Consider the following 12,520-nt stretch of genomic DNA (forward strand, 5'->3'; position numbering starts at 1 on the left):
GATGAGTTTTTACTGTTCTCAAAGAGAACAAGACAGCAGGAGCCAAGCAGAGAGACACCCTTCCTTGTCCACCTGGTCTCAGTGTTGCTCCCAGGCACAGCACCCTCACATTAGTAGCACTCCTGATTACAATCACCGTCCCCCCTTCACCCAGACATCGGGGAGAGGAAAAGAGAGGCGGACAGGGCTGCAGAAGCTGGTGCCAGCAGAACCTTGGGTGGGGAGACAGGTGGAGGGGAGAGATGCTTATCAAAATTCTGCTCCCCTCTCCTTCCCCAGGAATAAGCCTCCCTTGTTGAGAGGCACAGTTGTGAGCGGAAAGAGAAGCCACTAAAAGCACAGGAGTCACAATGGTCACTCACAACATTTATTGAGCACTTCCGCTGTGGGGGTTATTGGGGAAACACAGCCACTGTCGCTTACCTCTTGAAGATTGCATTTTACTTGAAGGAGGGGGACAGCTGTTAAGCATACAGGGATGAGTGTAACTGAGCCTTAGAAACACAGAGCCTGCTCATTCACCACCACAGGTTTATTAGGAGAGGTTACCACGGTGATGGGGATGCAAAAAGCCACTGATACACACAATTTAATTAAAGGACAAAGATGCAACTCTCCATTCCAGTGTCCTCATTTACCACTCAGGGAATGGAGGAGACTACCAGAAGCCACTAGAAAATACCAGAAAATTGATACTTGCTTTTTTTTTTTTTTTTTTTTTTTTTTACTCTATGGCCACTTAGTACCTAATCTACTTTAGCATGAAATAAAGCCAGTTAACAGAGTATGAGAATATTATTATATTAATTTTTTTAAAAGTCAGTAAAACTAGAGTCTTCCAAAGGTCAGACACAGATCCTGAAAGTTAATAGTTTTTTTTTTTTTTTTTGCTTTAAAAAAAGACTTTCATTAAGCAAAAGACCTTCCAATAAATTAAAGAGCAAAGGAGTTTTATTGTGCTATATCTGGAAAATCAACTTCATATTTTTAAATATTTTGAAGTAGGGTTGCCAGTTAAAATACATATTGTATTTTAGGGCATGGGACATAGTGAAGCTAGAAATTTTTCATTGCTTCTCTGAAATGAGAATTAGTTTGGAGCTTGTACTTTCATTAGCTAGGCTGGGGGACCTTATTTTTAGACTAATAGATCTTGGGAAATTCCAGAAGTTCTTATTAACTGGGGGATTTGTTTTAATTATGTTAATACTGTATGAGGGGGAGACTTATTCTTCTGGCAGGAAAATTGTAGCTAATGTAACACACACTGAACTACTGATGATGTTTCTTTTGTATACCTTTTATCACGACAATTATGGCAATGAGCCTTGTAGTTAGTTAAACTTTTCCTCAGGTACCTTGAGCTAGTTGGTAAAAGAAAAATAAGATCTGGTCCGAGAAGGGACAGTCTGGCTTGAAAAGTCCCCTGGAATGGTCACATTCTCCATTTCTTCCTAGCTGATGACTGTTACACACTAGGAAGCTCATGTGACATCCGCATCTTGTGAAATGATACAATACCTGTCACCCCATCACCTCTCGTCACTCCCCCTTCCTTCCACACTGAGATTTGGTGGTGGTGATTGAGGTGATGGATGAAATCACCCCACAGTTGTCAGCTGAGGTCAGTGTACTGATGATCCCAATGGGCCAAGCAGAAAACAACCCATTTCTCAGGTGTTTGGAGGCACGAAGCTACAAACTTCCTTTGTTTTTTCTGTGTCTGTTTACTTCTTGTACCCTTAAGCAAACTGGCTCCTATCAGAGGGGTCTATACTGACTTATTTTAGCAGATAGGACAATGTTGCTCTTCAGAAAAAAAAATCTTGGCAGATTGGACTGATACATACTGTAGAGGGAACTTCCCTGGTATCTGAATGTATAACTTGTATCTTACTTTAACTTGAGATTTCTAATTTAGTAGAGAGAGATTCTCAAATTAATTTTGCAAACAAAGGTCACACAAAACCCCTTTTTTTATGCAGGAACATAAAATGGGTAACACTTGCTGAATTCCAACCTTTCTCGAGAATTCTTTGTTCTTAATGCCCCAAAGAGTACACTTATGTGTAAAAAACATAATTATATGGTTGGTTTATATATATGCACATAAAATTAACAAATTATTAGCAAATACTAAGTTATATTTAAAAGCACAGATGGTTTTGGCATTCAAAAGCTATTTGTTAATTGAGTCCATTTATGCCAGTTTCGTTTCTGGACCCGATCAAACCTGTTTAAGACTTGTGGCTAGGTACATAATGTTTGCAACTCTCCTTTGTACTTGGAGATCTTTCTGGAGAAGAGGAACTGGAGATACACATGGGCAATCAAGTTGAGGCATTGAAGTAATGGGGTTTAAAATCACCACGGAAAGGAGAAGCAGAAAGCACTCGCAATGCGCCATCTGCTGCTCTTAGCATTCCTTACAGGGAGATACTATTCCGTGCAGCTTTTCACCTTATAATCTCTTTTCTTTGTAGAAGTATGAGCTCTCTTAATGACATTCTTTAGGACATTCCTTCTGTCATTCCGATGATGACACAAGCCTATGTTTCTGAATGCCTTCGACCAAAGTTCGAGATGAAAAACACCAGACTGGTTTCTTCCTACAGAACGTGGCCATAGTACGCGGCCTCAGGAAGACGGGTGGTTGGAGCAGGTACTCGAAAGAGCGGTGGGCTTCCTGGGACACAGCAGCCCCCGCAGCTCTGCACAAGCAGAAGCAGCAGACTATAGAAAGGTGTCACTCTGGAGAGTGATGTGGGGTGTTCCAGAACTGCCTAATGCTCTGTAGGGTCCACATCTGCATTTGAACATATGCTTGACAATTGGATTTGCAGCATGACTCTGTAGACTCCTGTCACTAGCCTGCCTCAGTTTCTCTGACTGTGGGCATTTCCGAGAATATCCTGCCTGCACTACCTGGAAACCAAGTCACAGCCTTGGAGCAGGGCTTCCTCTCTAGGAATGGAAGAAGGATAAAATGCAGACAACAAAGGGTGGCCTTGGGGACCTGGGCCTTCCTTCTCTTTTGCTTCTGCCTCCTCCTGCTTCTCCTGCTTTCTCCTTTCCTTTCTTTTCTCCTCCTCCTCCCGTGGCCTCCTTCCTGCTGTACTGTGTAGCCCCGGGCCCAGCTCACGGGGGCGGAGCAGAGGTGCTCATGTGGCTGTAGGAGTATCTGGACAAAGACGCCCCTGTGGTCCTGCCTTCCTCCTCCTCTCCCATCTCTCCTCTCACCCCAGGGGTACCTGGGTTGGGACAGCAGGGGAAGGTGGCCATGAAGCCAAGACGGAATCGTTTGTTCATGAAGCAGTAGATGATGGGGTTGACGCAGGAGGAGGTGTAAGAGAGCAGGAGGATGAAGGAGATAGGTGTCCCAGAGAGGTGGCGCTCGGCAGAGACGGTGTCGTATGCCCGCCAGGCATTGGCGCTGAAGATGGGCATCCAGCACAGGAAGAAGAGGACCACAATGACGATGAGCATGCGGATCACCCGCTTTTTGGCCATCAAGTTGGCGGTGGAGCTGCTGCTCCGGATACGATTGATCCTGTTGCTGCCACTGCTGCTGGGGGACAGCTGCCGAAGCTCCAGCTTTCTGGGGTGCCTGGACTTCTGCAGGTAACACCCATCACTGTCCTCCATCGGGCCACTGCTGCCAGTGCTTGTCTTCCTTTCTGGGTGGGCAAGTGACATCATTTATTGTTTGGCTGGGTGAGGCCAGCCAGGAGTCAGGGATCCCCACCTCCCTCTGCCCAGGAGGCCGAACCAGATCCAAACTGGAGAATCCACTAGACTGCTGTGGCCCACACAGGGTAAGTGTGGATCCACACTCATTCTCAGCTTCAAATGAAAAGCTAGTGGAAACTAATAAAATCATGTATCTGTAGCATAATAGATAATAAAATATCTTGCGTAAAGATTATAAGGATAAAAACTTATTATAGAATAAATATTAGCACTCACAAACACATAAAAGTTTTTCAAATGGGAAGAAAAATAAAGAATATTCATACTCTCTCCCTTCTTTCCCCTTCTCCCCAGGAGAAGCTCCTGCCCACTTGTAAGTTTTGATTACTTTTTAGATAAATGAGAAAAAGTCAAGGAAAACCACAGAAAGCAGAGAGACTTAGTTATCTCCATAATAAGGAGCTGATCAAGGGGGTAGGGGGCAAAGGTTATGTCAACACAGGTACCAGGGACAACTTCAGTGGCCAGTGGCTTGGATGGAATGGGAGAGTGAGGCACTGTGGCCCCTGCTGTGTGGGAGTGAGAGGAGAGAGATAGGGAAAGAAAGCAACAAAAAGCTGGCTCACAGTGAGCTTCCAGCGAGGAAGGGTCTGTTTGCAACGCTACAGATAGGAGAGACACATAGTCCTCCTCTTACAACTCAGTCATATGGGTATCATTTTCTTTTAGCCCATTCCGTACGCTTGTGAGAAGAATTACTGGATTTCCCCACTTTACAGATGAACAGATACAAAGAATCTGGGCTCTTGTGTCTGTGCCTGTCTTGGAAGAATATTTTCAAACATCTCCAGTGTCCTCAGAACATGCTCCTGGTAGAACCATCCCAGTGATAGAAAACCAGCGCCTGTGCTCTTCTGCATAAACACACAGCTGTAAGGTAGTTACCTTTAGCAGATTTCTTCTGGATAGCATCGAATTTTATTCCTTGGTAAAGTTCCAGAGAAATCAGTCCATATGCCACCATCATCACAATTCCGGGAATAAGAAAGAGGATGAGTAACAGGAAAGTGTGCCTGATAACATTAAAGGAAATCCAATAACCAGCAACTCTTGACCCTCAAACTCCAGTGGGAAGGGATGACGAGGGGACGTTTTTATTTTATTTTATTTTATTTATTTATTTATTTATTTATTTTTGTCTTTTTCATTTTTATTGGTACCAGGGATCGAACTCACGACTGCCTGCTTGCAAGGCAGGCGATTATGCCGCTGAGCTAAATCCCCAGTCCCTGGGAAGTTTTTATTTTAACTGGCCTGAGCAGACACATTAATTGCTTGTCTTTCATATTGTTGGAAAGTTCATGTCTGGCAGTTCAGTCCTTGGAAGTTGTTTATTTCTTTTTTCTTTCAAGATAAAGACCTTAGGAAGCACAAGTTAAATGGAAAAAGATTGGCCTCATTCTGCGCTTGAAACAAGTTTACATATTACAAATAGCGAACAGGCTGGCGTGAGTCCACGTGCCTGTTGTCCCAGATACTCAAAGGGGTGGTGTGGGGGATCACTGCAGCCCAGGAGTTCAAGGCCTGAGGTCCACACAAGAAGACCCCCTCTCAAAATAAATATTAATGAAAACTTAAAAAATATTGAGAGTAGATAAATTATATCTCGAAGCTATTACCAAAATTAAACATGAGAACTTACATTCATTGAGGCCTTATACTATGAGCTTCCTGCTACGATAAGCATTTCACATATATGACTACATACAACTCCCATAATAACCTTTGAAGTAGATACTGTTATCCTAATATCTATATTATAAATGAGGAGATTGAGATTTAAAGAGACCAAATAACTTGTCCAAAGTCACACAGCTAGTGGCAGGGGTAGAATTTGAACCCCAGGAACACAGTTCTAGAGCCTGTGTCCTTAGGCACCAACATTCATAACTTGTTGACTGTATGACAAGAGAAAATTGAATACTTCACTGTGGGTGATGGGAAACCTCCTTTTGGTTTCGCAGCATGCAGCCTCTGGCTGCTTTTGAGCCACAAGCAGCTCACAAGTGGCTGTGGGCATCCATTCCCTGAGACCTGAAAAGTTTGTACAGTGTCACACTCATATCGTGCCTGTGATACCTGAGGATTCACAGCCTCCTGCTTCATGAATCTGGCCCCTAAATCACTTGTGCAGTCTGGCATGTGTCAGGTAACACGATTAAGCCATAAAATTGTCAGAGGCTTACAGTGCCTGGGCCATTTCTCATTGCAATTGGACATGCTTTGATAAGATTCCCTTTCAGGTTTTGGTAATAGCCCTCTTTTTTTTGTGGCATAAATCTTGAGTGCTACTGGGTTGGAATGAATGAGAGAGACAAGGAAAGCAGATGTGATTGAAGTTTTGAGCTGCTCTGATTGACTATGAGCCCTGCTTCTGAAACCTTGGTGGAATTAGTAAAAGCCCCCTGCATTTGTCACCCTTTGTAAAGACGTTTTATATCCATGCTCTCATTTGAACTGTGAAGCAACTCAACGAGTTAGATTTTAAAGATCTGTATAATTAATGCTTTGTAGAGCTAAGGAACCTGAAATTCAAATTATGGGAACTTGTCTGAGGTCACCCAGCAGAAAAGCCCAGCACCTAGTAATAGAATCCCACCTTATTCTGGTGAACTATCTGGATGAGCACCACAGCTACAGGTTTCATAAAAGCTGTGCAGTACTTGGGACTCACTCTCAGCTCTGTCTTCAGTTTTAGAAGAAATTTAGAAAATCAGAGCTCTCCAAGCCATCCAGCCCACCTTCCATGCAATCATCTGGTGGCATTTTGCACGAAGGCTCTGCCCCTGCCCAGATTCATGAGTTTGGGCAATTTAGCCTTTCCAAATCTGAGCTTCCTCATCTGTAAAATGGACACAACAATAGTGCATGCTCTGTAGGATTTGTGGAGGGTTAATGGAAGCAATACACAAGTTCACATGTAGCATTTAAAACAGAGTTCTCTACCACAGTGTTCTCACTGTCATCCTTAGAGCCAGGATAGAATAATCCCCCTCAAAAAGCATCTATGACACCAATCTCCCAACTAGTCTGAGCAAGGCATTCCCATTTTTCATATTATAAACTTAAAACAAGTTATGTACAAATATATGCATGATGGCACCTTACCAGGTCTGCTGCATAACATCGTTTGGCAGTAGGAAGCGGCACATGTTCCCGGTCTGGTTGTTATTTTTGGTAAAAGGCACCAGGTTGCTGTAGATGGGGTAGGGGGTCATGATGGTAAAGGAGAGGCACCAGGTAGCAGCAATCACCTTCAAAGCATGCGACTTTGTTTGCCAGACGCGGGACTGTAAGGGTTTGCAAATTGCTCCGTATCTCTCCAGCGATATGGCCACCAGATTAAAGGTGGATACACTCACAGAGGTGCCTGGGAAGAAGCAAAGAAGCTGGTTATGCCAGCGCTGAAATCCGAAGTTTATCTGCCCATTAACTTTAAGCATATGGGATCTGTACAGTTTAATATCAAAGGGAGGAAGAAATATTGCATGTGTATATTTTAAAGAGATGATTTATTCTTAGCTTTCTTCCAAAAGGATTTAAGGCAGTTAAGGAAATGTATTTGCAAATATATCTACTGCCTGTTTTCAGATAAGTTTATTGAGCTTTGATTGCAATCTAACTCCTGGTTAGGCTGAATGTGCTCATTAATTAATAACCAAGGAGATAAAAATACATTGCTACCCCGCAGAAAAGGATTTTGAGAAATCTAGAGAAGAGCACTAATCAAAACTAGACATGGCAATGCATGATCTGTATGGTTAAACTGACCTGAAAATCCAAGATTCTCAAGGACTCTATAACCCTGAAGGGTCACTGGAGACTGAGCTGGAGGCACTAATTTTCTAAAAATTCCTAGTAAATACTGTTTGTTTTTTAAAGAGAAATACACTTAATTTTAAAATGTAATCCATTACAAATAAATAGTAAAAAAGATGGAAGAGAAAAGATGCATGCTCTAACTAAAGGTTGCTTTGGGTGAGGGTCTAGGGTCTTCCTGTTCACTCTTCTTGCTGTTCTATATTTTGCAAAGAGAGCACACATTAACCTTACGGTGTGAAAAGCTTCAAATATATCAGGTGCAGAAACATACTTTTGGGCATAGTAATAAAAAATGCCTAATTTCCTTTAATATTTATATTGAGTATATACACTTATTTGAACATCTTTTTTTTATTTAAAGAGAAAAAAAGAAAGGACATAAAAAAACAAAACAGTAAAAGGGTACAAATAATACAGTATTTCAAGAAAAAAATATACAGTAAGAAATCACCAGTTAATAGGTTACATATTATCTTCCCAGGAACAGTTGTCCAAATTACAAAATTAAAGCATATAAAGTTGACATTCATACAGTGAAATTGGAGACAGTTCCGTTCAATGATCCAACAAAAGCTCAGTAATATGGTTTTCCATCCTACACACTCGAACGTACCTGTGGTTATATCCCTTAGTCCACCTTCCTTTCCTCTCTTTTTTACAATAACAATTAGACTTTTTGGGTTTTATTACTCCCACAGTTCTTATTACTTTTTTTGAAGAGAATAAAATCAAATGTGACTAAGCAAAACAGAGTCAGTTAGAACAGAAGGGTGGGCATAGCACATGATGCAAAAATAGAATACCAGGTGATCAAAAGTAATTACCATTGTGCCTCTTGCTATTTTTAAATTGAGTGGCCTATATCATCAGGTGTAATAGAATTGATCAAAACAGTACAGAACAAGACCAATAAAACCTACACTGAAGACCTTGCAGGACTTCAAAGAAAGGATAATAGTCAAACCATAATGGGCATCATATATATCTTATTGCCTTCAGAGTGGTTGCCTATATCCTCAAACTTGATTATTTGAACATCTTAACCCTTGAAAGTTTTCCTTTGAATTCTTTAGCCATGAATTCTACCCATTTTGAGTCTTTCTCCCTGTGATTTTTCAAAGCTCAGGATTAATATAGATTTGAAAACAGAGTTTTTAACCTGACTCTTTAGAACCTCACTATGTATATGGTTATAAATAATGCTCTGAAATTATGCACAAAATTAAACTTATTTTTGCACAGCTGGATTTATCTTTTCTTTGTCTTAGAGGAGTCTGTGACTCTATAACCCTTGAATAAAAGCTGACCGTATGGGATAGGATTGGCTTGGTTTTCCTGGACGTCACCCTTAAGAGTTAATGACATAGAATTGAGAGGATGGACCTGTGCACTGTTGGTTTTTGTTCTGTGTAGTAGACTCACTGTAACCTTGAGCTCACTGTCAGGAGAGCACTCATCCCCTTTCTTTGGATATAAATAAAAAGGTTTAATACATTTAGTAATAGTGTTGAAGAGGCCACAAAAACCCCCAAAGAATCCAAATCCCTAGAACTAGAAATTCAACGTTAGTGTGAACTCCCCAATACTTTCAGAATTAGCTTTTCTTTTTGCCTGTTTAACTTTTTTAAAAAATTGAGGCAAAACTCATATGACACACAGTTAACCATATCAAGGGGGCAGTCCCACGGCCTTCCCACTGCTGTGTGACCAAGCACACACTCCCTTGCAGGCTCTTAGAGCTTTCTGGTCATTGCAGCCTGTCCTAGCCCAGCCCAGGCTGCATATGTCACAAGCCTTGAATCAAAACAAGAGAACAGTCCCCCCAATATTTCCTACCTCTCCTTCTCTCCCAGCTAATTCTCAGACTGGCCAAGGAACATAGCACCTGGGTGGACAAAGACCGAGACACATTACTTTTCTGGTGCTTTAGGAGAACTGCAGCTGTCAGCAGAGGCAGCGTGCTCACCACAGGGGTGGTGGTGGCAAATCCCTGCCGTGTCAGTTACCACCTGTGTGCTCTTCAGCACCTGAGCACCTCTCTATGCCTCTGTTTCTCCTTGATGAGAGAGGCAAGGATAATTGCATTTACCTCATAGCACGGGTTGGGAGAGGAAGTGAGTAAAATCACTGCTCTAGGTCTGGGCAGCAAAGTACTCACAGAATATTGGCTCTTGTGATTTTTATTGCAATTACCGTTTTGTCATAAGTAGACAGCTGTGGATCTCAGGGTCAGTGCGAGTGATCCACAGCTCCCAGGCACACATTCACTCTTCATTAGGGATTAGGGGCAGAGACTTCTGTCTCTCTGTCTCTCTCTCTAACTCTCTGTCTCTCTCTTCTCTGTCTCTGTCTCTCTCTCTCCCTGTGTGTGTGTGTGTGTGTGTGTGTGTGTGTGTGTCTCACTCTCTCCCACCTTTCGCCCTCTGCCTGAGATGCTCCTGGCCATTTTGGGGAACAATCTGGAAAGTGAGTCTTGAGAAACTAGACCTGGGACAAAACTGGTTTAAAAATAACCTCTGTTGGGAAAGAAAATAAGACACACAGTAGCAAAGAGTGCTCCTCCATGACCTCAACAGTTCCCAAGTTGGGGCGAGATCAGCATACCATCATCCACTCCCAGAAAGGTTAGCAACTGGAAGTCACTTTGCTTTTGGTACTGGGGATTGAACCCAGGGCCCTGTGTGTGTGAGGCCAGCACTCGCCCTACTTTTGAATCCTTCTCTCCCTTTGAGCTGGAGCAAGCATACTTAAAGTTCTATATGTTTCCATCTGGACTTCTGACATAGGACACGAGTCTGTGCCCTGGTGGTATAGGAGAATTGGCCACCCACAAAGCCAGCACCTGTACCCTCGCATGTAGCCCTGCATAGCCAGATGTTGAGCATTTCAAACTCTGAGGGGCTCGGGAAGGTCTGGCACAGAGGCGGATCTGGAGGCAGCTCTGCAGATAGCTCCTGGCAGCAGCAGCTTACCCATGAAGTAGGTGGTGGTCTTGCACACGGCACTCCCGAAGATGAAATCCTTGAGCAGGCTGGGGATGAGGTTGAAGGGCATGCAGAAGAGGCAGAGCATGAGGTCACTGACAGCCAGTGAGAGCAGGAAGATGTTAGTGACCGTCCTCATCCTCTTGTTCCGAATCAGCACCGTGATTACCAGCGTGTTTCCCAGCACGCTGAGCAGGAATATCAAGGAATACAAGAGAATCTGCACCGCCGGCTGCCACTCTGCAGAGGGACAGGGACAGCACAGCGGCAGGAGGCCGATGATGAGAGCAGAATGTTAAAATATTACTGCCGCTTCCTGCCCGCCTCCCCAGCGACCCCTGAGCTTCCCACATAGGCAACATTTTGCAGAAACAAACTGAGCAAAGCACAGGGCGATTCAGTTGCTTTTGAAAGGTCGGCTTGTTAAAGGATCGCTCAGGATACCACTTCTTCTTAAGGACAACGCGGCTGAATAGAGCTAGCTTTCTGTCTCAGAGGTTAAGCATTATTTTGCTCCAATCACTTCGTCACGCTAGGTTCCCCCAAGAAAAGGCAACTGCTCCATCGTGACAGCCCCTTTTCTGTGGTGTTTGTAAGTTCAGGCTGTCACACTTGTACTCATTTCTCACTGCGTTCAGCTCTGCCTCCCCCTGCATTTGTCTTCCCCGAGTCCCATGCCTGGGTCTCCAACTCTCCCACAGAGTATAGTACAATTATTTTGACTCCAGGCTGCTTTTGATCTTTTCATCCAAACTCTGGAGCATATGACTTTACCCAGCCTGTCTCACAAATGACTTTGTTATGTTTTCTTTATCAGTTTTGCCTTGGCGGATTGCTCCTCTCAACTCAGGAGTTTTTTGAATTAAAATAATAGCCTCTGGCACCTACCTTTGGAAGGCCGGGGCCGATCCAAGCAGAAAAGTGTCTCATTTTCAAAGCCGAGCTCGCAGGCAGAAGTGATGTTGCTCCCATTCACAAAAAGGCTGTCTACCACGTCCATCCTCGCCTCTGCTTCCCACCAGGGGCTGGCGGGCTGGCAAACAGCTCTCTCCACGCTCATTCCTCTGATGACCAGAGCGCCTCCCAAATGCAACCTGCCGGGGAGAGGCAGGCAGAGAGTGATTGCCAGGTGTGGGCTTTTGCAGCCATTCCTAAAGGCACCTGGAGTTCACTACCCTCCGTCCAGCTGGGCACGCATCTGCTCTCCTCTGGTGGAGAAGGCAGTTGGTGCAAGCCCAGCCACCCCACCTTCCAGGCCTTCCCCGCCCACTCCTGGGCCAGCTTCGGGTCCTGAGCATGGACAGCCAGGCTGCAGGTTAACTCTTTCCAGCGTGTGGCCGCCTTTATACATGTGCACAATCACGTGCCCACACTCTTTCCCGGGACCTGTCTTCTCTGTGTAGGAACCTGTCACTGTCCCAGACATGCTGAATGAAGCCCAAAGTGGCCGTGTGAGACAGACCCAATTAACACAGTCACCAATTTGATAATGCAGCCCATCAGGACTCAGGGAGACGGAGGGCCTGTGCGCCTACCTCTTTACATAAAAGCTATTAGTGCCTCTTTAGCTTTGGCATGGTGCCCAGCAATGTGTGTGGATTTAGCTGCTGGGAGGTTGTTAAGTTGTTACCAAACACACTGTTATTTATTGTGGTTTCTATCTTTGTTAACCAGAATGAGGGGGCACTTATGACTATAGTTCCCTGGATCTTTATTACAAAACAAAATAAGGTCTCTCATTTATGCATTATTTATCCTTTCATTCAGCACATATTTGCAGAGAGTCAGCCATGGGCCGGGTACTTCTCTTGCACATCAGCAAATGAGTGAGGAAGGGCATTTCAGACAGTGCTGAACACCAGGCAGGAAGTTGGGCAGGGGGAAGAGATGGGTGGAGATGGAGTCACGATGCTACTTCCTCAGAGTGGTCAGGAAAGGCCTCCCTGAAGAGGAGATCGTGATCT

The 12,520-nt window shown here is 44.0% G+C and overlaps 1 protein-coding gene across 1 annotated transcript; it reads right to left on the reverse strand.

Moving 5' to 3' along the window:
• Positions 1-345: 345 nt before the first annotated feature.
• On the reverse strand, positions 346-11,755 carry Cckar (cholecystokinin A receptor). Its single transcript, XM_003467402.4, has 5 exons — positions 11,445-11,755; positions 10,545-10,796; positions 6,859-7,120; positions 4,636-4,763; positions 346-3,677 (listed from the first exon to the last, which is right to left on the reverse strand). The coding sequence occupies exons 1-5, from the start codon at positions 11,614-11,616 to the stop codon at positions 3,139-3,141; spliced, it is 1,353 nt and encodes a 450-aa protein (XP_003467450.2). The 5' UTR covers positions 11,617-11,755; the 3' UTR covers positions 346-3,138.
• Between the last annotated feature and the right edge of the window lie 765 nt (positions 11,756-12,520).

The sequence above is a fragment of the Cavia porcellus genome, unplaced genomic scaffold (assembly GCF_034190915.1).
Source record: "Cavia porcellus strain 051 isolate PalLab524CR breed Dunkin Hartley unplaced genomic scaffold, mCavPor4.1 scaffold_30, whole genome shotgun sequence".
Taxonomy (NCBI): Eukaryota; Metazoa; Chordata; class Mammalia; order Rodentia; family Caviidae; genus Cavia; species Cavia porcellus.

Coding starts and splice junctions, on each gene's coding strand:
- Cckar (XM_003467402.4), bottom strand. CDS start 11,616: ATGAGCGTGGAGAGAGCTGTTTGCCAGCCCGCCAGCCCCTGGTGGGAA. Junction 10,797..11,444: donor TCGGCCCCGGCCTTCCAAAG/GTAGGTGCCAGA, acceptor GTCCCTCTGCAG/AGTGGCAGCCGGCGGTGCAG. Junction 3,678..4,635: donor CCAGAAGAAATCTGCTAAAG/GTAACTACCTTA, acceptor TTGCCCACCCAG/AAAGGAAGACAAGCACTGGC.